The 26,591-nt window shown below is 39.6% G+C and overlaps 2 protein-coding genes across 3 annotated transcripts in view; both read right to left on the reverse strand.

The window, feature by feature from the left end:
• The window catches only part of LOC124185160 (voltage-dependent calcium channel subunit alpha-2/delta-4), a 29,247-nt gene extending 14,421 nt beyond the window's left edge, over nucleotides 1-14,826 (reverse strand). For both annotated transcript variants that reach the window (XM_046575636.1, XM_046575628.1), the window contains exons 1-7: nucleotides 13,383-14,826; nucleotides 7,442-7,523; nucleotides 3,640-3,750; nucleotides 1,721-1,943; nucleotides 1,430-1,561; nucleotides 363-953; nucleotides 51-187 (exon numbers count right to left, since the gene is read on the reverse strand). In XM_046575636.1, coding sequence (XP_046431592.1) covers nucleotides 51-187; nucleotides 363-953; nucleotides 1,430-1,561; nucleotides 1,721-1,943; nucleotides 3,640-3,750; nucleotides 7,442-7,523; nucleotides 13,383-13,480 — 1,374 coding nt within the window. In that variant the 5' untranslated portion in view covers nucleotides 13,481-14,826. The remainder of the gene's footprint in view (nucleotides 1-50; nucleotides 188-362; nucleotides 954-1,429; nucleotides 1,562-1,720; nucleotides 1,944-3,639; nucleotides 3,751-7,441; nucleotides 7,524-13,382) is intronic.
• Nucleotides 14,827-17,482: 2,656 nt separating this feature from the next.
• Nucleotides 17,483-24,998, reverse strand: LOC124185188 (exosome RNA helicase MTR4). Its single transcript, XM_046575679.1, has 10 exons — nucleotides 24,688-24,998; nucleotides 24,526-24,627; nucleotides 24,164-24,406; nucleotides 23,884-24,091; nucleotides 22,541-22,807; nucleotides 21,613-22,441; nucleotides 21,174-21,346; nucleotides 19,931-20,362; nucleotides 19,313-19,850; nucleotides 17,483-17,990 (listed from the first exon to the last, which is right to left on the reverse strand). The coding sequence occupies exons 1-10, from the start codon at nucleotides 24,981-24,983 to the stop codon at nucleotides 17,833-17,835; spliced, it is 3,246 nt and encodes a 1,081-aa protein (XP_046431635.1). The 5' UTR covers nucleotides 24,984-24,998; the 3' UTR covers nucleotides 17,483-17,832.
• Nucleotides 24,999-26,591: the final 1,593 nt, after the last annotated feature.

The raw sequence follows: 26,591 nt of genomic DNA on the forward strand, positions 1-26,591 counted from the left end.
TGTACAATTCACTACACGGTTCTAATTCAGGTTGAAACAATTGAAAATACCTTTCCTCCAACGTATACGGACGTCCAGTGTATCGGATGATCGTGTTGATACAACACCATAGGTCTCGCCAGGACCTTGATATACTCGAAAACTTTTTCCTCGATTTCATCCATACTTGAAACTCTGGCGTAATAGCCTATAAATGATTTCAATGATCAACGATCAAATGATCAGATTTCCCCATTGGACGAATTCACAGGATTGTAGATGTGACTTTTTTTTTTTTTTTTATAATCGTGAATTATATAGGCAAGTGTATAATGTTATTAAAATATATGTATTATCTATAGACCGATGACGAGTGAGTTTACCTTTGTTTGCACACGCCATTGCGCGTAGTCCGGGACTCTTTTCTCCGCCAACGAGATAGACGAATATCCTTACCGGCATGTGCGGTGAATTATATCTCTTGATAAGTTCCTTCGGCACGTCGTTAGTGTCGGACGTGATCATCATGATCGCCTGGTTGCACTGGCTACCCTGGCCGGTTCTGTTGTACTTGTGCAATATCTCAAAGGCCGTGCTCAGGGCCGCGGAAGCGTTGGTTGTTCCCTCCGGCTTCATCGCGTCGAGGGCCACCTTGAGCTCCCTGACGTTCTCAGGTGTGGCCTGGACCATACTGTCCTTGAAGCAGAGAACAGTCTCGTCCACGCCCTCTGCATAACGGTAGACGTTCACGTAGTCGTCAGGGCCAAGGGTCCCCAGAATGGCCTTGGCTGTCGCTACGGCGAGGTCGCGCCTCTTTCCGGACATGTAACCTCCGTTGTCGATGAGAATTGCTACGTCCTTAGAACTCGTCGCTCCTCCGACGAACCATCCGGAATTGCGAAAGTCGTATACATCGCGTACCACCGACGATGATCGAGACGGCGTCGATGTCGGTAGAGGTGGCCACGAAATAGCTGGAATTCGTCCGATCTCGTTATACCCATAACTAAAGGATACTCGGCAAAGCGGACCGTCACCCGGTGACTCGAGCTGACTCCGTGCCTTAATGTACTCACGGATAACAATTAAGCAAGGTGGTTTATCTCTGACGGTGGGTGCAATCAATCGCTTACTTCACCGAATATTCCCTGTATTTTACGAGACAATTACGCGTTCGACGTCAAATAGATCGTATCTCGAAATTGGCGAACACAATACGGTTGCATGGTACAATTGGAGATGATGTACATACAATAACCCAAGACCCGAGAAATGTGGTGGTAATTATTGACGACATAGCCAAAAGTTACTTCACCAGCCTGGGGCGTAAGGCGTAAGCGGACGGTCTTATACCGTGGTTTGTGTGAATAACTTCATACCTATACAGGTATACTTTAAAGGCATATTCACTTCTGTGGCCCTTGAACGTAAAGGAGGAATTTCTACCCACCAGGAAAACGACGCAGGAAGCCGGAAGTTGCTCCGAAGTATTGCCACGAAAGCGAAGGGTCGCTCTCATAATTATTGGCGAAAAGTGGATCCAGATAGTCGCTCCATCGAATACCAGCGGCGACATCCGGGTCTTGAACCAAAGTCGAGAATGATGAAAATATACCCGAAGGTACTACCGGCGCGGTCGCATTGTTATGCTCGTTATAAGTTGTGCATGGTCGTGAATAATATGATACAAATGACATGCGTATAATTCGACATGAACGCTAAGGTATAAAGGAATCCTTACCGGTATCTTTGACGCCAAATGGCAAAAGCACCGCGGACAGGCTAACGTTTACGGGCAAATGGTCAAAGTGACGGCTGGGAGTCAGGATCATTTCTTGAGAACCGGGAGCAATTTTTTTATCCTTCGTAAATATATTCAGACGGTGGGAAGAGTAATACTTAGGGGGTGACTCAACGTCCCTCGGGGCAGAGACGGCCGCCTGTTCCGCGCTCTCCATTATCCGCTGTAACATTCGAATGTAATTCGAATTTATTGTTCGACCAACACGAATACATTAAATACAGGTAAATAAGAACGCGACACCCGCATTTTACCATAGTTCAGTCTAACGTCGAAACGCTTTGATTCAAGAACTTTGAAACCAATTAATTCTACCAAATTCACCTCATAGGTCGCCAACCTTGGGGAATCTGCTTGGAATTTTAACGCTGAGAAAAGCAAAGGTTTCACGTTTAAATTCATTCACGTTCTCAATAGTTTTGTTAAAATTAGCAAGTTAAAGTTGGCCTTGTACCCGCAGATTTGCAAGAACTATAGTCCGGACAAAATGTGCTGTAAATGGGATAGCATGAAAAGATTGCGTGTGTAACTCATTAGGGTCAATACTGCATGTCTTACAATGTGCTATTAAATCCCGTTTTACATTTTGAGAGTATGAAAATTGAGCGAAGCATTCCCCACTCCATCCAAATTGCTTCGTGTCACCATCAGGTCGCGTCTCGTTGGAGATTTACCATTTCCTCACAGATCCGTGCCAGACAGTCACACTCTTGTTCCATATCGAATCCAGAATCTTATAAAAAGGCGCCAATAAATCGTGTACCTCCTGCCCGACTTACAATTAGTCTTAAGTTTCCCTTCATCCTACTCACAATCAACTGAATTCAAGGAGCACCTGTTTACACGTATTGACAAATAAGCTTTGTTTTTGAACTTGTCTTTGCAGGCACAGTGCCTACAAGTACACAAACGTCAGGTATACGCCCACGTGTGTTTGTGCGCGTCGTGTCTAGGTATGTATAAACACAAGCGAAAATGGAGAGTATTGATTGGCGGTGGTCTTGAGACGCGGCCGGCGCGACGCTGGGCGTCTCTACGACCGTCGTACCTCGCAGTCCACAGCCCTTATTCTTCTTCTTGAGCCCTTTAGGGCGCCTACCCTGGTCATCCCCGTATTGCCCTTCGTATCAGAAGTATAGGTATTTTTATCGCCTGCCACCTTTTCCCTAATTTCAAACACAATTTCAAAACGCTGGTACGCTTTGTTAGTATGACACGTATCGTGAACGACAAATTCGTCAGTTTTTTTTCCGGGGGCAGCATTCCGCAGTCTAGCTGTCAGCCAGTGTTTCAGGTGCCATTACTGAGATCGGCTGCAACGCCAAGATTTTAGGGTATATTACAAGTTCAAAACAACCTTATGATCTGGCAGAGAAACATTGCGTTCAATATTAAAACGTTAATGATTTTCTAGAAAATGCCCATCTTTTCGACAGTAAGGGTGGTCGGCATTTAAGGGGTGTGACTCACGTGGTGGCTCATTAGGCCAAACGGCGAGATTGTTGGCTGGGACACGGGATAATTCAATGACGTTATATAGTAATTTTATACGTGACAATACAATTTTATTAATTGCAATTCAACTACGAACTGTGTTCTCATCGTGAAATTGAAGTTTTTTAATCAACGAGGGATGGATGAAATTTCATTCGCATTCGCGATTTCAGGTGGTTGACAAAGGGTTATTTATTGCAGAGAAATATTCTCTAGAAAGATATTCTGTAGAACATGTACCCTGTAGACCTGATCATTTCGTTCAGTAAGATAAGTGCTGCACTGGCGTGCCCGGACTATTGGCAAAAACACGCAGATTTAACTGGTTTTAAGTTTTGTGTGAATTAGTGAAAATGACCACTCACCATGACGGCATTCATTTTGAAATCCATCATGTTTTTCACTTCTGCTGCCATTTCTCGGATCAAGAGAAGCCCGTCCTTCCTTGCCACGTCAGCCTCCACTTCGTGATATTTCTGTAGGCAAGGAATAAAATTTATTGCAGTAACGAAGCGACGAAAAGTATCAGCTAGAGATAAATTCTCGAGTACTGGATATTGACTAGTTGAGTAGTAAAATTATCTTTCTTATCCATGCTCATGCTCAGTCACCACTCACGATCATGAGACCTGGCAGCTTTCAAATTAGAGGAGCTCATAAGTCATTGGTCCAACGTCAAGAACCCGATACTTTGTCACCTCGAGCAGACAAACTACCCTTTCGGCACTTGTTTTTTTTTTTCTTTGTTGTTTTTTTCAATTTTCAACGCAGAGACATCAAAGAGAGAACTCTGGATTTTTCAAATCAGTTATCATCGCCCTAGCAACGATCTGTAGTAAAGACCAAAAATCACTAACCGTCTGCGTCATAATTTGAATGAGAACCTGACGGCAAATTCTGCAGTACAAGATGCGTTGAAGCACTTCGGTAGATATTACCCACTTTTTCAAGCAGATGGCATAATAAGAAGAACGTGGTGGAAGACTGCAATGAGTTTGCTCTTTCGAAGTAACGGCAGAAATTTTACGTATCAGTGAAATATTATGCGTCAGAAACATTAGAAAATCTGCCGACGGATGAAAATTGGAAAACGATTTCGCAATAGCTGCACTAACAATAAGTCTTCGGTGAGCTTGTAAAAAGATTCGCGATAAGAAAAATTTCCGCCGAAGATTCACGGATGAAATTGTTACTAGACTAAGGGTGGCCAGGGGTTAGCCACCAAAGCAGTCATTGTGTTACTCCTTACTTTAGTCATTTTGCAATCACTGTAATCACGTTGTACTCACGAAAGTGCCTGCTACCAAGGAGACATTTTTTAAATACTAATCATATCGTAATCATTGTGATTGCAGTAATCATGAAATCTTGAAAACCTTGATAATGTGAAATTTGAAAAGTAAAAACAAAATCACTGATGATTACAGATGATCGCACATGAGTGCTGGTTTTTTGTAATCAAGGCAGTCATGAAATTTTTCTGTAGTCATATGTAGTCAAATTTTCATACCTAAAAGGTGAAATCTTTTGCAATCGTAAGAATTTTTATATTATCTCTGTAGTCCGCTATCACTGCGTCGCGTTTTTCCGAGTGAGCGTGAGAGAGCCTACCACTTGAACGGCGGCTTCTGTCCGACAATCAATCCAAGATGAGTAGATAGATACCTACTTGTCGCAAAGTTTACCAATCCGCAGCTGTAGGCAATTGTCTGAATAGCCATTTGAATTGTAAGTATGCGCAGGAAGCGTTTTCGTCGCCCCTAAAAATATTAATTTCGTGGAGTTTCACCACTTTTCTCGCCATTTTGAAAAACCTTTTAGAAATCTTGCATTCTGACAAAGTCATCGGGGTGTCGAATTTTCATACCTACAATAACGATTATTCATGTTATGCCGAATTCATTGAGTTGTTCCCAGTTCCAGCAAACAAATTTTTGTATTTCCCGAGACACGAAACCGGCTGTCTCTACACCTATCGTGCCTATTCGAGAGAACATTCGATTTGAAATTATTTGCGATAGGGCGGGTAGTACGATATCTGATAAATTAAAACAAAGAAAATAAACATATACGAATGTTGCAATACTAATTGCCCGAGGAATTCATCGTAATTTGCAAAGATATTTGGCAGACAAATCTCACTCGTGACAGACCGTTACCAGGCGAAATTAATAAAATATCCTAAATGTGACGCTACAGCATCGCATGGAATGTCCCATAGATGCATGCATAATTAATTAATAACCCTGCGTTGTACGTATACGTACAATTTGCAACGAACCATAATTATTACTATTTCCAAGTAATTTTCAACGCATGAAGTACGTACCGACGCGACGACGGTACACCATGCGAGTGTATCCCTACCCCGTGCCTAGATAGATACGACAGGTATAGGAAGGGTGGTACAACAGGGGCGCTTCGCAGACGTGCTACCGACAGCCGAGAGACCGCTAACGATGACGGATGACGAACTACCCCTCCGCTCTCCCCAGGCCGCTGCATTCGACGTTGTCGTCGGTTGCTCTGCGTACGTATAGCTCAGCTCAACTGTGGCCTATTCTTATGCAAGGATCGTTATGCCTGTAGAAACTTCTACACGCGTGAACGCAAGTGTCACTTTACAGGACTTCGGTTGTACCTATAGCGGATCGCGGGCTGTACTCTTTCGTATACCTGCACATTTGTTATCTGCACTGTGCAAAGTACCGCATACTCTGCCTTTTCGCCGAGTTACCCCTCCGCTAGTTGTTGGCTACATATTGTTAGAAAAGTAACAACGTTTAATTGTAAGTAAAGGTTCACCGATAAAATCGTGTGTGTTTTAGAAATACGCCCACTCGTCTTAAAGTTGTGAGATTTACTGTTTCTCCAATCGCAGTGATTGACGCAGCAATTCACGATCAGTAATTCAATTAATCATGACATGCGTTGCTTTTTAAGGGCCGAGATCATCTTCTCTAAATGTAGAGGGTGAGAGGGTACCTTCGTAACAGCATCTATATAAGTGTTCATTTGGTCTTTGGACCAACGATTTAATATGAGTAGCATATCCAATTGCTAGAATGATTAGAACGACCCACAGACGTACGCATATACCGTCCGTTTAATACGTACAAAACCATATTGCTAGTATCTTGTTTCTTTATAGAATGGCATTCCGGACGCTTGCCGATTTTCTCAAAAATCGTAATCCCCGTGCCCTGAAAAAAGTGCTCCCAGATGGTAACCGGTGCAGGTTATGAATATCATTAAAAGGGTACGATCAGGCAACTTGCTAAAACTTTACGTCAAATTTTTATGTTACGAAATTTGTGACTGCCAAGTGTCTATAAAAGGTCTTGGTAGCACAATTTAGCCAAATGCACAACATTTACGATTTTAGCCTAACGAAAAATTGGAAAAAATTAAAGTTCGGACTCGATCGTCAAGTAAATTGAGTTTTTTATTTTTTATTTTTTTTCATCACGGTAGCGCTCCTACATCTGGATGATTGTACATGCAGGAACTGAGAGTCAGCAATTTTTAAAGAGAATCGAGGCAAAAACAAGGAGAGACTACAACGGTGGGAATATTATAATCAGCTGCAGTATGTTAAAAAGGCCTTCTGGATAACTTCTCGCACAAAATTGCAGTAAAACGACGTAGATGTACATATGAGTACAACTACATGCGAAATGCTCGATTTTCTACACCAAGGATTTCAATTTTTCTCAATTTTACGCACTATGTTATTGAGCGGAAGTTTACAGGTGGGTACCCACCTGACTCAATCTCGTTTCCGACAATTGTCAATTTTCCTTCTGTACGTGTAACAAATGTTGGTACGAAGGTAAGCTAGCACCCTGTATATTTAAAGACGGGGAGTATATCGTTTTTGAGATAAATGCATGTTATAAATAAATAAACTACCTACAAGAATGCTGCATCAATTGACATTTTTGTGAACATAGTCTTGCCCCAGAAGTTAGAGACACAACACGTGTGTCCGAATGTTTATTACATGAATATTCTTAATATTTTAATCATTTTACTTTACTCGCACCGTCTTTCACATCCATACACTTTTAAGTTATCGCTTGGGCGCCTCTTTTGCAATCATACACGATATGTACGCTGGTCGGCGTGGCGTAGAAATGAAGTTGTCGAAATCGATTTTTAACTTACCCGTTGTATTTCATTCATCTTTGTCACCTGTCTACCAAACTCCCAAAGATCCACGCCAAATTTTAGCGCCCAGTTCTTGACTCTATAACAGAATAACGAACCTGTGTGAAATACTGCGAGTGCATATTATTTAGGAGAATATTAATCATCATTAGCTGGAACGCAGACATCGACAAGTTGGTATAACATTTTGCGAATGTACTATCCGGCAAATGATTTAAATCTTTGCACGCTGTATTTTATTATTACTCTCGGTCATTCATATTTCGCTGGTAAAAAAGAAATATGAATTTCGGTATCCTTTCAGAAGAATGCGGAACACTTCGGAACCGAAGAGCGTATAGAGTGTTTCTGGAAAAACAGAATTATTAGCTTGGCGTACCGACACGGTACGGCAATTAAAAATTGCGTTTGGGTTCTACCAAAGATATAGTCTACAAACACTTTACACGTAGCTCTGGCTTGTATTGAGAATAACATTTTGCAATCATGCCATTACGTTGACTAATTCTTAGCAACGGTTATTTCCTACAGGCCAAAGAACCGTCATTCGTCTTCAGCCATTGAAAATTTTCACACAAGTCGTGACTTACAAGGATATTCGTAAGAAACGCGCAGTTTCGAATTCTGTTTAAGGCAATATAGGTATGTCTATCCGCTTGGCCCATTTAGCTCATCGAATATCTTATGGCCCTTAGCCCAAGTATTTCTACGTCACGTACTACAAGCGTAGGAGTTTTCCGAGTTCTTGGAAGTCCTAGGATCAGAGTTGCGAGTATCGGCAAAAGCTGGCACGCAACTGTCAGTAGGTGAACCTACAACTTGTAGATGTACATACATACCTAGCAGCGTAACAAAGGTACGCGCACCTCTTGCGTTATAACAACTGTGTAGATACCCAAATAGATACGCTATTTACTTTATACCGGCCACCGGGGTAAACTCTATGAGTTTCGAGTCGAGATACCGACGCGTAACTGCGATTTCAACTCGAAACTCAAACAACCGATACAATTGCGTTGTATCGGAAACATCACGCACGGTCCTTATACAGTTCCTACAAACGGCAACGGTTGTAACATCCCTACATGCCGCGTATATACGTATGTCATAATGTCATACATATTTGCACATACGATTAGATATAGGTAGGTAAACGGCACACAATTATCCGCAGATGTTTGCACGTTACGCGGTCACAAATGGCCGGCAATACCGAAATGATTTCGGACCCTTGCCCGGCCCTTCTTTCGCAAGCAGCGAGATTATCCACGGCGGAAGAGATTTGTCCGTAAGTCCCGCGTGCATCTATAAAATGCGAGAAGGACAGAGAGAAGAAACTGCGAAACACTCTATTTCTAGAGATACGGCAGGGATTCGCGTGATGGGTGTTCTTCAAAGGATGCACGCGCATGACAAACATACTCGTATTTCTAAGCCGCACAGTTTGCGAAAAAATTTATGCAAATTTCGACTATTACATGAAAAAAAGACGCAGCTCATGCACTTACGTTTATCCGGAAATTGGTGGTGACAACAAGGAGACACATGTCGATGATTCCGTTGTACTACATACAACTGAAAAACCAGCCACACGACTCGGAATCTTACGATTTCCATTGGCGATTGCTGACGGAGACGGTATAAGATACCTGCAATAGCCGATTAAGCAACAACGTTACCCAAGTCCCCACGCACGAAGGATCGTATCTGCTTCGAAATTTATTTTCAACAAAAGTTGTACAAAGTATACTTTGGGCAGAAAAAAGTTTGAATTCAATATTATTATAGGTACGAATGCGTCCCAGATCTGGTACCCGTTAAATCCGACCGTACGTAAACGACTGATTGCGAGCTACCTCGAAGACGATCTAAGCCCGTGTGATGTCTTTTGGACAGCATCGTATACGGCACACATGAACATGGGACAACCTATACATATAAAATGATTATCCAATAAGTGACCAAGAGCTTAACGAAATCCCTCTATATTTATGCATCAGCTGCACTCAGAAATTACAAAATGAATAAAGGTATGCCTGACCACTTGCAAAGGAAAACCTCCAAGGGAAAAAATGTATTTATTCAAAGTGGTTGACATAATGATGGGAAAGGTCATCGCGTGAAAATTGTTTCGAACTAATTAAAATTCACTGTATATAGAGAGACTGCGTAATGGGGCATTACACCTGAAATCTCGTGCAATGTTTTTTCTCATATCGGACGAGGCGGGAAGAGGCAGCAGATATTACGTTATAAATTCAAACATACAATTTGAAGATGACTAGTTGGAATTATCGCATTAGCAATTTTAGTACAATTGCACCAATCTATTGTATGCCTGCCTATCTTAGTAGTGTGTTGATTTGGAATGCGAAGTCCTAAATATAATATTTCATTATAACATTCTAAAGACACTTATCCTTCTTCGGTCACAAGACAATCTCAAATCGATGGCAACGAAGTTTCACTTGAACCGCGCCTAAAGGTTAGACTCGCCCGACTCTTTTCTCGCGTAATCCCATCTTTAAGCACCTCGTATCGAATTTGTATATCTTTTTAGATTTTCTACATGACCGTTTAGTAGCTTGGAGATCTCCCTTCAAGGTGATTTTTTAAATATTGTCTGAGATTGTTCCTCGCCAAGTTATCCAATATCAAAAGAAATAATTTCTCAAAATCTTTGATCCTGCTTAACAAGTCAAAAAATCATTGTATGGAAATTTGAAAATAAACGAGCTTGAACCTCGCAATGCTGCTTTTCTGAATATTTAACAGAAAATGATCCGCAATGCCAGCTGCAGATTTGACAACTGTCCAAAGATGGCTCTTGAAATTCAGCGATCGAGATTTAAACTCACCGCGACACAGCTTCCACAAAACTACCGAGCATGTTTCCCGGTCGTACAATCTTGAGGAATAGAAAAGTTTTACTTCAAAGCCCTGTTCTAAAATTCTTCCCACGTTCATTAATACCGGAGATATTGAAGTACAAACCCTACTTCCGGTATTAAGATTGCCCAAAGTTTTTTTCACTCATTATACCTATGATCAAAGTTTTCGTACACTATTTGTTTTGATATTGGATAACCGAATGAGTAATAATCACAGATGTTACGTGCTCATCGCTATTTCGCACTCACAATTCGTTCATGGTCTCTATCACCTGGAAGCTACATATATGTATTATTACGCCAGATTAATTGTAAAGAATCCCTAGGGCACCCTATGCACACCCGACTATAGCCTCTTGTTCCCAGAACTCTGGTCATGGACTCTGCTTTCTGCACTCACTCCCGCATCGTTCCGCTCACCCCAAGTCACTTCCCGTCTTATACCTTCTAAACTGTGCGACTCGTCTTTACCTCTCGATCTATGCGCTAATCTTTGCGACTCTCTAATTAGGATCGTCACCACGCATTCCTACGTTTATAATCAATGAGTCACCAAGTCCTATTTCACTTACAAGACCCATGTTCACTTTCAACACCTCAATCAAGAGCCCTCGTCCCAGTTAAACCCAGTCGCACTGTATTCCCTGCCGCTCGGGCATAAACGACCCTCAATTCGCACCACAGACAATATTGAAAAAATGATTTTGAATGGAAAACGCTAATCTGCAACTCCGGGCTATCTTGAAAATTTGAAGAACAGTTCTGTTGTTTGCGTTAACGGTGCAAAGTCGAAGGTTCAATTTAAAAATTTGGCATGGGTGACTTTAAAATAGAATTACTCTACAAAAAATGCATATAGACTAAATGTGATGGAACTTGAAGCCAAGATTTGCAGTTTTAAAATCGTTTTCGATTCAACTTTCTCCTTGCATTTTACGCAAGGTTTCTGCGTTTCAAAGTTGGATCTTTCTACAGCAAAAGCGGGAGGGAAGGGGCACGTTAATTTTTTTCACGAGTGTATTTACGTTCTTCCACACTGACAGTGAGAAAAAAGTGAGACGTATTATTTATTACAGAAAGTAACAAAAGTTTTGAGACCTCGCAATATAGTGTCTCGATGTTCGTCACAAAATCAGAACTTTTCAAACTGTCGAATTAACTGAAAATCAAACCGTAGAAGTCACACGAAAAGACTGGCAGCCAAAAATCATTTAAAATAGCAGATGAAATTGAACATGCTGACGATTTAGACGTACAAATTTCACGAGAGATGCTCTACGTCTAAAGGCCTCAAAAAAGTAACGTCAATTTTCGCATATGTCAACTTGCTCTTAATTGCCTTATACCTATACCTATCGTGTTGTGAAGTTGCGCGCTTTGGTCCTAAATTCGAAAAGAAAATCCACTTGCAACAAATATTAAGTTTAGTTGAGGAGGAATTTTTGTGATTTGCAATTTTAAATTAGGCTAATTCTGAACTCTAATCAAGTCTTCTGAATAAAAACGGCAGAAAAAGCAGAAAGTGTATGAAAATCCGGAAAATGTGACCAAAAGTGACATTGTGTACAAAAAGTAGGTAAAATCGGCTTTAGTGACTGATCACCAGAAGTCCCGCATGAATTCAATTCACTTTGCAAATTTGTATTGAATCTGCGTCAGGGGATATGTTGACGACTCGTCTGAGACGCTGCAAAGACAGATGACATGTCTAATTCAAAAACTGAGAATAATCAATTAGTAACCCACCCGTTCTAAAATTTCGTTCTTAGTTCGCTTTTAGTGTTTTCCAAACTGGACGGTGATTAATTGTAAATGGAATAATAAATCGTCTATAAATTTGTGTTAATTAATCTACGGTTATATGATATGAACGGAGGGTCTTCGTAAGATGTCACGGTACCGACATGTCACTTATAATTCTTGGATACTGGACTCAACGATGTTATTTTTTTCTCATTTGCGTTATACCTTTTTAAGTCAATTACGTTTCACACGTTTTTACTACGATAGCGCATTACGATTTCATTTAAACTTACGAATATAAAGATTTGTCTCGCATTGTTACATTCGTACCAAATCTCAGAATCAAAATTGATTTAGGGTAGAGAGGAAATTATTGAGTTATTAATATCATATTTAGCTATACATCAAACTGCGTTAAGATGAACGCGCACAATGTACACCGGAATGCAATGCGAACACACATGATATCTCTACAGAGCGGCATTTGAACTTGAGCTAAAATATCATCCATAACACGCTACCCGTTATTATAATTTTTTTTGTACAATTTTTTTCCAGCACAAATTGTTCATATGTTATATTATTGATATAACTTAACGTCTTTAAGTCGCCGTATTTATGTGCCAGCTATGTACATCGAGTTATGCATCGGTTGATATAGGTATATGTATAATTGGTGGATAGACGATGGTAGAAGAAATGTAAAAAAATAGTAGAATTATCGGAAAATTTTTATGGCGATGCAAACGATGTTATTGTACTACACTCGCTTGTTTCGGCCAATTATTTATGTATATATATATCTATGCGTATAGGTAAAAATGCCAGTTCGATGTGGGAGAGACACGTACAATTTACGTTAAATTACACCGATGGAGGGCAATCCTCGCTTCATACAAAGTACGGTGATATCGCGCAACTACAGAAAAACGAGGGGGACTCGAGTAAAATTTAAGTAATACCGAGCTTTACGTTTTTGAAATAACCAAAACGGAAGTAATGAAAAGTTTATTTCGTACAAGATTTGGATTGATAGTATGTGTGACCTGAAAAAAAATTTCCATCTTCTTCGATGAAAGTGTGTACGCAAACAAATTTTGGCAGAAAATTTTCTGTCCCCCGCTGCCAAAAATTTCACCCCCCCCCCCCTCCGCCCCCCTCAAAACCCTTAGTACCGTTATGTAATCCGTATTCCTATAGACAACTAGTCATCGAGAATTACGTGTAAATTGCATCATGCACGTGTGTGTTATCTATAACTATGCCTATAGATATGGATAGATTTGCGTGAAGGGTATACTAACTCGTTGTGAGGAATATCTTCTTCTTGTTGGCGGGAAGTTTCTGCTCTCAGCAGAAGGATTACACCAAAACACAGAATTTTTACGCAAGCGAAAGCCATTTTGTCCCGATCCGGCACTAGACGATACTGATTGAGATTTAATAATATTACACCGGGTAGAAATTGATAGCGTTCACGTCGAAGCCAAAGAATATGAATTGTAAAACATGCGGTACAAACTATTTCAACGTATCGTCAATTATTTTCGTCGCGAATCCCAATAGCAGGTATAATTATTATTTTTCTAGTCACTTTTGCCCGGTTCTCGATTTAAATGCTGAAACTGGATCTCGGGCTTATGCCTCGACTTGGTTCACATATTTTTGTCAACGTACGAGAGTATATCGACACACCGCCTTGACGAACCGCTCAACGATTGTGATTTTTATTTCTTCAGAGTGCTCCACCACAATTAGTGGTACTATTCTTATTATTATTGCACATTTGTCGCACTCGAATCTTTGCACTTTATGACACCAGTTTTCACTCGTGCTGCCTTTTCTTTTGTCTTAATAATGAAATCGGACCGGCGACCAGCCCTCTTCACATCTAGGGCTCTCAGGGCACGGCGGGTAGACGAAGCTGGTTTTGATTCCGCAGGAACTCTCGTTATCACTCCGTAAGAACGCTATATAGTGAGGTCCGGATGAAGATTCAAACTGTCCGCAACAGCGTTGAACCGAGTATGTAGTCCAACGTTTGAAAACATCGAATTTCGCTGCCCGCGGACCGTGCACGTTGGGTGGAAATCCGTATATCTGGGTTTTATCGGCGAAGAAAAACGAAACACAAATGGAAGTCACTCCCCTTGCGAATATAAATTACACGCGATCAATCGCTCTCAGTCACGATGAAAATATTGTTGAAAATTGGCTAAGCTACGCGAAAGCACACTAAACAGTTTAAAAAATTCTCAACGACATCGAACGTTATTCGGGTAAATTTTTCGTTTCCTTAGGCGATTAATTCGGATGTGACGTTGACTTCGGCGACAAACAGCTCCCGGTGACACTTCTTGTTCGTTTAAGCAAAAACTGACGATTCCCGTCCCGTATAATATCGGTTTCACGTGCCTCCGTTACCACACGATATATTCGAGAATACAATTCCATGAGTATTCACGCATTCCCTTGCCTTATTCGTAGAGAAACACGGTCGAGAAACACAATCATCTTGGAGGCGAACCTTGGACTTGCGCTGGCGCAGTCCTTTTACTACGTACTACGTTACGCTGATACGTAGCGGTGGTCTACGTCGTCGTCGTCGTCGTTCGGCAGGTCGCGGGGCGCAGGGCGCGGTCCAGCTATACGGGGTACAGAGGGCTGAGGGCTGTGCGGGGGTGATACGGTGGCGGAAGGTAGATTTTTCTGGAGGAAAGGAACGGGGCGACAGGCAGCCCCGGTACCCGGACCCGCGTCGCTATGTGCGATTTCTACGGCGCGCAGCCGCCGCATCATTGATTTAACCCTGCGTATACCTATTGTACTACGTTCTTCCTCGTGTGTATTACGTAAAGTGCCTCTGGGCCGAGGCGCAAGGTAGCACGAGAGGTGCACGGGATCAGGCGGAGGTGACTTTGCCGATTTCACTCCGTCGAGTAAGAGACCTTCGAATCAAAGACTCGCGGGACCAGCCATGCTTAATTACAAATAGTAGCGCTAAATTTGAATCGCTCAATCTAAAGTATACCCAATTCACGCCAACTATTTTAGTCATTGCAATCGTTGAACAGTTTCCAAAGTGGTAGCGGACGGCCAATATGTATATTTTTCGCGTAACGCAATACATTTTAACTTCGCTACTGTTAAAACGGTGGATCTACCAAGAAAAAGTTACAGTTACGCCTACTAAGGAATCCTATATTTTTTCCTCGTCTTGTGGAAAATTCGGTTGGGACACGATATTGTTCTGGTATATTATCCTGGTTGCTGCGCCAATGGCTTGTCGAAAATGCTTATTACACACTCTTTGATTTTTCTAGGGGGTTTGGAGCGTGACGCCAAGTGATTAAGGGGGGGCCCTGGTCAATTTCGATGTTTACGTATTGGTATATATATATATATATATCCACATATCCAGATCCACGTCCATATACCCACGTATCTCAAACGCGAAAATGGGCTCAAAAGTCCCGTTCTATGCACAATTCTGAAAAAAAAGAAACTCAAATACATTTTCATTTGATGCAGAAATAAAGAAATACGTTGTTGCAGATAAATTCGCAATATATTCAATCCCACCGGACCCATACCAATAAATAGAGGTTATAAATAGGCAGTCTGTATATCTCCTTTCTCGAAGCAACGTCGTTAACTAAACGGTTGCTGAAGATTGCTATAGACAGCCGGCTAAGCGGCACCTTTCGAAGCTCTTGGCTCAGCGGGTTCAGCGCAGCTAGGTGCGCGAGGGGACGGATAACTGACTAATTTAGCATCGTAGGACATTACCGTCATGATGGGAGGGGTATGTTCTTTCGGTGGGCACATTTTCGTCCCATTTTGAGCAGACCATATTTGATTCTGAGCCCAATGAAAGCCATCTCGAAAATGTACAAAGTGGAGTCTACACCTATACCGTGCACATACCATGTGGAGATTTTCACACTTTAAAATGTGCGCAAAATGATCTCGAATGCGATTGGTTGAAAATCCAAGAAGGCTTCCATGGGGCGCGGGACGCGATTGGCTCTTACAGATGGCTGTGCAAGAACCTATCTCATCTCGTGGCCGCTATGCTGGCGTTGTAATATTGGGATTGTAAGACTTCCAATTAACAATCCCAGATTTTTTTATTCTTACGATAAAAATGCAACTGACAACCACTGACTCAATCACGTCGTTTTGATCAGTTTTAATCACTGAATTTTGTCGGTGCCCATTGTTGGGGGTATCTTTTTGCTGCCGACGGCGTAGCGCTGCCGCATCAATTTGACGCCCTTGAAAATCCAGCCATAGGTACCACGTGCAACAGAGACAGAAGTAACGTTCTACTACCGGACAGTCGCACAGTGACACACAGTGGTGGGTAACACGAATGAAAACAGTCGACACTGAGGGTGCCAGTCCCCAGGATTAAAATTCAATTTCGTTAGCCTGATGGAAATAATTTCTACGCCGAACCACGAATTTTATTTTACGATTATGTAAAAGAATTCGAACCTTTTCGTAGTTTTGGCATAAAATTTTTTGTAATTCTTCATACGTTTTCGTTGCATGTGACAGATAAGTGTAAAATGGCTCGCATTTACTCGATCGTTTTCCTTCTATCAAATGTTGAAATGGGTAAAAATTCCTGGTTTAGAACAGTAACAAATGTTTTTTATAAGACTAGCGTATTGAGTCAAGGTCAGTTCATGAATATACGATAGATTCTCTAAATCCGTCTAGATCATACACAATACATGAGAAGATCAATCTTCAAATGAAGACCCAAATTCTGCTTTACAGGTTTATCCTGCCGCAATAAGTTTTCCTTCTGACAATGAGCGAGATACGACAAGTAGCGGTGGTTTGAGAAGAGTATTGCATACTCTCTTTTACAGATTCGTAATCTTATCCATCTAAATGAAATTCTAAAATTGCCGATCATTAGAATCTGATTACAATTTTTCTTAGAAATTCATACTCTTTTATGAGAATTGATGGAGTTTCATAAAAATTTGTACTTTTTAACGAAATTCTAAGAATACTACACGAAATAATAATTTATGAAAAAATGATTTTCTACGAAAGATAATTACTATTTCAGACCCATGTGACTAGTTGGGGGGAAAAAAAAAACTACCAGTTTCTACAAAAAATTATAAAAAATTCATATATACATACGTACATACACGTGTATATACATATAGATTCATTTCAATCGAATGAAATTAATCTAACCATACCATGGTCACGAAATTATAATTATATATACTGGCTACTTTTTGAATTGTCGGTAGTGTACCATTCAATTTTGTTGATACACTAACTCCCATTAGCCTGGTTCTCCTTGGTAGAATGTGGTTACTGAACGGTTTGGAGAAGAAGTTCTGTTTCCTTCTTAATGATAATTCCATAATGCTTAAATGAAGTATTCCAATTTATAATTAAACATAATTCAGTTGCATGTACGGTTCATACAAATAGATAAACCGTTAGCATAACATAAAACATCCCACACATTTCCAGGACTAGATCGTCACAAATGCTGAATTTTGCTGATTGTGAATGGTATTGTCTCCATCGTTATCATCAAGAGTTTGGCAGGTAACCGATAAAAATAGATCCAGACATTCCTTCAGAATGCACCCCAGGGTAATAGTCGTATATTCTTTCTATTTTCCATTCCGTTTACAATTCTATGTCAGTTTCTCTCCAATTTTTTCATTGCTCTGACAACTCGTCAACGTTTTAATTATAGACAATATTATTTCACAAGTACAAGGAGGCAGCGAAAACAATGTCTCGTTTTATCACCTTTATGCCTTCACTGAATTTATTTTCCAAATCCGAGTTTCCGATATTTTTTGCTGCTTGACAGAGTTGTCTCAGAATCTCCTCTAACCGACGCATACATCTTATTATAGACCCTGGAAAAAATAACATGTTAATCTATTGTTGTGATGTGAATAAGTGTAGCACATGAAGCACACGAATCTCAAGGTATTCTCATTCTTATAAACATGCGGAAGCTTCCACGGATGCGTGTGTACGTTTAACATAGCTACTCGGTTTTTGTTTCTACATATTGTGTAGCATAGCTGAACATTTTGATCCAGCCATAACCAATCACCATTGTGAAAGCTTTCGATTTTGAAAAAATTTCATCTTCACAGTAATTGCTCGAATAAAGAAATGACAGTTAGTCATAATTAATTTTTATATAATTTAAACTGTATATTAATTCAGGAAAACTATGATTTTAGCTATGCTTTTCATATTTTAAGTGGGGAGTAAATAGGGCATGCGCTCAAGTCGTGGATATGAAAGGAAACGAATCTAAGGAAAAGCAAAATTTCGTATTCCGAAAATAATTTCATATCAATTTACATTATTTTGAAGGAAAAAGTATAAGTTTTTTTTTTTGCAACTAAAATGTAAAAATAGGCGATTTTGGTCGCATGATGAAAATGAACAAAACATGCTATTTCTCAACAAATGACGTGCGCGTTGAGAATTGTTGAATCATTTTTTCACCAGAGAAAAAAAAAACTGTTTTTGTCCACTCATAGAGCAAATAGCCTCTGTACGGTGACGCGCTCTACCACCCATCTCGTACATGCGTCTCGTGATCTTGCAGTCTACCTTCTGGACTTGCACTCTAAACTGCATATCCAATGACACTTCCCTAAAATATATCTAAATTTCTACCTTTCAAACTGAACACTTTGCCTCTAAAAACGTAGTTGACAGAAGTCAATATCTAAAGTAATCCTTAGAGAAACGCGTTAGTAGCCATACTGAACATGAATTTTCATACAATCTTGCATTTCAACATCCTGGCTGTTGTCAAGTATGAAAGCAAAAAATAACCAAGAATATGCGATCTTAAAGCCACTAAACTCTCGTTCTCAAAACTAACTGCACCCACATGAAAATGAAACTTTTGTTCTTTCTACATGAAGATATTTGAATTTGATTAAACTCTGTTATATCTATCATTTTGATATTCGAACACTCACTAGCAAACTAATATTAAATTCTATTATATCTAAAGCTGCATGAACAGTGTTTCTTACGATACCCTAGAAACTACTGAAACAAATGAAAAGTTGGAAATAGTGCACATGCTGGCCATGAATGACCACAAACATTCCATTCGCGCTGCATAAATATTTCACCACTGTTTCAATAGATATTGCAGTGATTAGTCCAAAATCTTCACTGTATTATTGACAATTAGAATACCCACCTTCAAATATATCAGTCATTTTGCAGATTTGTAAGAAATTGGCACCTTTACACCACGCGTACACAACATCCATTAGATATGGTTTAAATTTCTCCACGTATGCTTCTTCATCTATCTCCAGTTTAGCATCGGTGGTTACCTTAGCTATTCGCCTAGCCAAATCCTGCATCTGTCTTAGGGGCCCGCTTAGCTCTTCTGTGCTTTTAGGCATTTCATTACTCTTCTCGTCGCAAACAAAGCAACTAACTAAAGCCACCATTTGTGGTACGCTCAATGCGTTGAACAACCCGTTAAAAATCATCTCAGTCATCAACAATTCATCAGCGCCATTTAATTCACAAGCCACCCGACCTTTCAACTCGATAACATCAGCTGCTGTGCAATAAGCCATCCTGCGTAAGACTCTCTTTCTACATTTCAGTTCATCCATCTGCAATACGGACTTGGCGCGTTTGAGATCGATTTTTGCTTGTTTTAGATCTTCGCCAATCTTTTCTTTGTGCAAAAATCGTTGGGATAGATCTGGTAATTCAGGATCCTGCAGAATAAAAAAATAACGTCTACATAATAAGTCTGATGAATCAGAGTATAGCCCACAAGTGATTGGCGACTTGTTACCTTATGCAATGGATGGGCAAATAGTCTTTCCTCCAGGGTTTCAATTTTTTTAATGACATCCTTGAAACCTGGATCTACGATATGCATATCAGTTATTGGATTTAATAACGGTGGACCATCCGGAAATCGCTTTTCAACTTCTTGAATAGTTTTCAATACACTCTTTCTGTTATCGGCAGGTCTTAGGTCTTTTGGATAAAATACCCGTAGTGAACTGACTTGTGAGATTAATGAATGTAATACTGGTACAACTTCCATATCTCCCTCATCACCATCCTTACATGGAAGTGGATTTCCTTCAGTAGACTGACTGGATATGTGAAGCAGAATGTCCACAATGATTACAGTCTTATCTTTCATTGGATTGTTTGGACTCTTCTTTTTGAAATTAACAATGATACCCCAATCAAATTCTGCAGTCTCATTTTTAACCTACCGAAATTATTTACAAGTACATATTATACAAAACATTTAGGATAATATGTCGCATTGTTAAGTAGTGATTTTTAGATGTAACAGTTGGTAATTGATAAATAAGTTATGGGAGACTGCAGTGGACTCCGACTATTTTCTTTCTAACTAATTTCCGATTGGGATTTGACATTTCCTTACAAGTACCTATCGTAATCACATGACTATTACCGACTCTCCACTGTTCGTGAGACTGCATACTTATATGTACTGGACGCGTCATATGTATCAATAAAGAGACGAATTGAATCTTGCATGCAAGTGTTGATGTTAAACATGCTTGGTCATTTCTCATGACTCAAAGGGAACCTAAGTGTGCAAGTCAAGACACTTGATTTTAACTGAAGCCTTAATAAGCGAGTTTCTCTTACACAAAGATCAGATAGCAAACGAGCAGCAAGTAAGTAGCAACGGCTCATGTGGGCTTCAGGAAACATGAGGCACTCAAAAATTTTATATGTATAGTAAGGAGTGACCAAGAGCTTAAATTTTTAATGTAGATGCTTAGTACTTTGCCGCAATATAAAACTGGCTGGGCTCTACAGCCTCATTATCAGGAAATTAATCAGAGTCGATTTTTAATAACATTCTTCGTTTTGTGCTCACACAAGCATACTGTTTTTAAAGGACACTCGCATGAAAAAAACATTAAAGATAACGTATTACTGTGCACATTGAAGTAGCATGGAATTCAAAATCGCAGTGCTTCGTAAATTGTATTAGCCAACTACAAATAACTGGCATGGAAAAAAAAAATGGAAAATTTGAGTACCTTCACCAATCTACCAGGTTGTAAGAATGGAATAAGGTATTCGGGTTTCGTTAGATACATCCGAAATTCATTTCCTAGCTTGTCTAGTTGATCCCTGATCTGATGATATGATGAAACCTGGACAACCTTATCGATCACTATAGAATCGTGTAGTTGTTGCAAATTTTTAACCTCTGAAACATATCACAGTATTTGGTTAGTAAAACCTAAAATTAAGAAACCACCTTAATTCGGGTATGCAATATACATATTTAACATAAAGAAAAGAGAACATGTATTGGTAGTACCTAAATACTGTTACCAACGACTCGAAACTGTTGGACATGCAATACTTCTCCGGCTGTTGAGAATAGTCTTTTAAACTCAAATTTCTTCTTTCGATGTAGAAAAAACATTACTACATTCGTTGAAAAATTGTAATAGCAATTCGCATACTTACTATTGTATAACTCTGGTATATTTGCTTGATTTTGAAACTGAAAGAAACTTCTCTCCAGCATATACTCTGGATTTATTTCCTCTACTCTCAACAAGTTAAGGACCATATTGTACGTCAAGTGAAACGCCGAGTTGATCGGATCAGGTTTTCCTTTAACAATGTCTCTGCCGACAGCTGGGCTTACTTTTTCATCTATCATTAAAATGACGATTCCTTTCTCGTCCAGTCCTCGTCTACCGGCCCTACCAGACATCTGAATATATTCACCCGAGGTTATCCATCGAAAATCTTTACCATCAAATTTTCTTGGTGCAGTGAACAGTACAGTTCTTGCTGGCATATTAAGGCCCATGGCAAATGTTTCAGTTGCAAATAAAGCTTTGATTAACCCTTCGGCAAACAGTATTTCAATGGTTTCCTTCAATATTGGTAAAAGGCCACCGTGATGGATTCCTATGCCACGCCTAAGTAACGGAAGCACATTTTCTACTTGAGGTAGACGTCTGTCTTCCTCGTTGAGTACATCCATTGCGTTGTTGAATACTTCATCAACCAATCTCTTTTCATCTATGGTGTTGAAATCCAACTTTGCCATCTGCATGGCATAAATTTCGCAGTCCTTCTTTGAGAAACTGAAACTTATAACTGGGGCAAAGTTTCTCTCCATAATCATCTTGACAATTTTAAAAATATTGGTTTGACCAGCATTAGAGCGCATTCCGCCTCTTCGACCTTTTTGATCCCCTTTTGAGGCTTCGCCGCCTTGGTGCAGACAATTCATAGCTCTGTTGAAATTTTCCTCTTTAAATTCGCCACTTTCGTCGACAACCTATTCACCGAAAATTTGTGAGACAAAAAATTTTTTAAACGAAAATTTGATAGCAAAAAATAGAAATGTCAAATTTTGTGCACAGGTAGTGATACTAACCAAATGAATTCCATCGCCACCAGCCGGAAATATATAATGTTGCAAAGGTGTTGGACGATAATCTGTATATACTACATGGCAAGGTTGATTGTGTAAATGCGCTACCCATTCAGCAAATTGCCTGGCATTTGGGATGGTTGCCGATAGAAACACATAGTGAACATTGTCAGGTAGAAGAATCAAGGTTTCTTCCCATACCACCCCTCTTTCTTTGTCACGCATATAATGTATTTCATCAAAAATAACCCAACCAACCTCCCTCATCACCTGATAATCGTAATTCGTTCATAATACATCAGAACATTTTCCAAAGACTAAATTGATTTATATTTACACAGCGAACTGCCCAAAAGAAATGAGATCGAAGTTAGCAATGTCAACAAAACGAAAAGTTGAAACAAAATTCACTGTTTGGCAATATGAAGATATGAATATGAATATATGTTTATCCTTGTTATGAATTATATTATGATAATATATTATATTATGAAAATATTATGAATAACTGAATTTAACACAATCCAAAAGTTGTAAAATAAGGATGTTTGCTATAAAAACATTATTACATGGATGTTACGAATTTGAACCACATCAAAGGAAACCAGCTTTAATTCAACTTTATTACATTTCAATTTCCCCAGCAAACTGTTATGACTAATATGCACAGTGATTCTGAATTGTTGACTTAGTTTAGGCATACCACTGTGTCACATTACAAGACATCACATTAAAAAAACACTAGCCACTCGAAATATCAGTCAAGCTGACAAATAAGGTTAACCTGTACTGACATATTCGTAGCGGTATTACTATGAATTAAAAAACTGGAAACGTACAAGTAACATCTTCCTGTCAGCCTCAAATATTAAGTTTGAAATTGACGATGAATTGAGAATAGCAAATATAAGTTACGGTTCTATTCAAAAAATTTCAGTTATGGTAATCATATACATACATTTAATACTAGACCAACCAACAATTAAGGCAAAGGTATTCTATCAGGTCGGTCAAAATGACTGATCTTTGAGAAGTACGCAATAATATAATATGTTTATAGCGTTCAAAATCATTGTTTGGAAACTTCAATTCTTTGCAAATAATTTGGGACGATCAAACATTTGACATGTCTGGTGTTCAGTGAAAGTTCACTCTGTAGTGAAAATAGATAGATTAACTAAAAGATTGAAACTGTAAGTTGTTGTCTAAATTAATAATTTTTATACAAATGATATGCTATATTTTAATATTGTCAGATACCTTCTGACTTTAAGTAATACTGTTTCTAGGCTGTCAATGCACGTTCTACAGTTGTAAGTTTTATATTTTCAAGAGCAGGGACTTACCTCAGAACCTCTGTAGAGCATATTTCTCAAAATCTCTGTGGTCATAATCAGAACGCTGGCAGTAGGATTAATTGTGACATCGCCAGTAATCAATCCAACATCTTTAAACTCTTCAAAAAATTCTCTATATTTTTGATTGCTCAAGGCTTTTATAGGTGTAGTATATATCACTCGTTGCTTGTCTCTCAAGGAACATGCGATGGCGTATCTGTTTAGGAATTATATTTGAATTTTCAATTCTGACGTTTTTATTGTTTTGGAATTGTTTATCAGTACATACTCAGCTACGACAGTTTTCCCAGCTGAAGTATGTGCAGATACGAGTACTGATTGATTGTTTTCGATGCACAAAATTGCTTCCTTTTGAAATGGATCTAAAACGAATTTATATTCTTTTGCCGGTAGCGAAGATTTCTTTTCCAAAGGAATGTAATCCTGCGCAGGTGGTACAGCCACTTCATGGGTACAGGACTCAATTGTTTCTATAGTATGTATTGTTATACGTGTTGCCAACTCTTCCAAGCTAAACAGAAATAGAATAGGTTACTTAGGAATGTATTTTTGAGGTAAAATAATCACGAAAACTTGCGTGCCAGGAAATTATATGCACAGTGAGTAGAATGCCACAAGTAGTTACTGTACTTTATGTCTTCGGTTATGGAATCTGTCCTCTGTCTTTTTCCAAATGGTTCCTCAATTTCCTCAAGATCTCTTTTAATGCTAGGATCGGTTTGCTCCTCCTTTCTAAAAATCGGTAATTTCGTGGTTAGCTATTGAGGTTAGGCGTCTATGATCACAGCTTACTTTGCTGTTGCTGTCGACTCTTCGAAAGGAGTAGCATCCCCAGAAAACTGAACCACATCTTCACTGCTCTCTTCGAACACTTGAAAAAGATCTTCGCTAAAATCAGCCATTACAAAGTACAAATATTTTGTAGTTTGTAACTCCACGAGATTTCTTTTAATTTTAACATTAGTGGCCTTCTTGTGGAGAGTACATGTGGTAGCACGTCGGCCATATTGATGAGCCAAGTTTTCGGGCGCCACGTTTAAACGATTCACTTTAGGCAGTATTAAGTTTTTCGGACAGACCGTTGCCATAAACTATTTCCTCGAACTGTATAGGTATGTACGAACACAGATTCAACATTTTTTGTATAAGAAACTGTGCAGGTAAGCACTTTTTTTTTAAATCCAATTTTAATTCCGGCGTACATTCTATAGAGGTGCAAAGCACCTGACATAGAACCAGAATAATACTCAGTATAAATGTATACAAAGAAAAAACCAAACCTGAATGAATATAGATACAAATACATTACTTGGTATCACAGCATTGTCATTATTTACAGTTCCAGTAGCGTTACTTATACTTACAGGTGAAATGTAGTCTTATTCTCTACTTCGATCTCACATTGATTTTTGGGTTTTGAAAAAGATCTGTTTCTGCAGTTAGGAGCTACACAATACGGCATGTTGTATATTATTCTCACTCACTATTCAATTAAAAACATCGCTGTGGAAAATTATTGACTACCTTCTTACCTAACCTATACAAAAACATAACGATCCATCAAAGTGCAAGCCGTAAACGCTTATAGGTATATATCCGTGATATTCATATGTAAATCTATTTAGCTGTTTAGAGTGCTTTCCATTTACTGACTCAAATCGACTTGTGTCGCTATTTCTGGTGTAACCGACCAATCTGGGCAGAGGAATTCACCAGAAAAAGCGACACAAGACAACCTGAGTCAGTAAATGAAAAGCACCCATACTTATGTAAATCTATATCTATTTAGCTCATCAATATGGCTGACGGCGCTGATTCCCCTTCCGTCTTTCGCTTCAGCCCCGCTGGGAGAGGATCCGTTCATAAGTCCATGATGACCTTAATGCCGCCTTGTCCAACCCCTGACACATGCTGCTAAAAGTGGTTCGCAAGATGTCCCTCGATTCTGCCGCCAATCTCCACCACTAGTGGCGCTAGTAGTTGTTTAACAAGCTTGCGCGCGGTAAGCGAGGACAGTGAGCGTGTCAGAAGTCTACTAGCGCCACGCAGAGGAACTAAAAAACGGGGACAAAACGCGTACCATTTTTTAGTATACGAGCAATGGTGAGTGCCAGGGGGCTGGCCCTGTCCACGGTCTTACATACAAGTCTGGTAACTCCGGCACTTTTGAGTGGTAGGGGGTGTCACCGTTAGTGAGGCACAAGGTCTTGTTTCCCATCTATCCGCTAGGGGCGCTATTGGCCCGGGGTGTGATAGATATAGATATATACCGATAAGATAACCTGCTCATCGAAGTTTTTGACAATTCATAACTCAGTGTAAAGTGTGTAAACGGTGGATCATCACCACAAGATCTTAAACTGTCTCAAAAGTTGTGAGCCCTCGCTTGATGTTTATGGATTTATTGACTTAAACATTTGAGGATTCCGTTAAAATAAAACAATTATCACGCCCGCCATGGAATGCTAGTAAACATCTCAATCATTTTTGAAGTTATACTTCTTTAGGCGCGTTATGAAAAACTGATGAGAGTGAAATTTCAAGATGCGCGTGCATCACTGTAACACAAAATTGTAACACAAAATTAACAGGATGAAGTTGCCCACTCAACCGAATTGAATTTCAAGATGCGCGCGCATCACTGTAACACAAAATTAACAGGATGAAGTTGCCCACTCAACCGAATTCATTAAGTC

The sequence above is a fragment of the Neodiprion fabricii genome, chromosome 1, assembly GCF_021155785.1.
Source record: "Neodiprion fabricii isolate iyNeoFabr1 chromosome 1, iyNeoFabr1.1, whole genome shotgun sequence".
Lineage (NCBI taxonomy): Eukaryota > Metazoa > Arthropoda > Insecta > Hymenoptera > Diprionidae > Neodiprion > Neodiprion fabricii.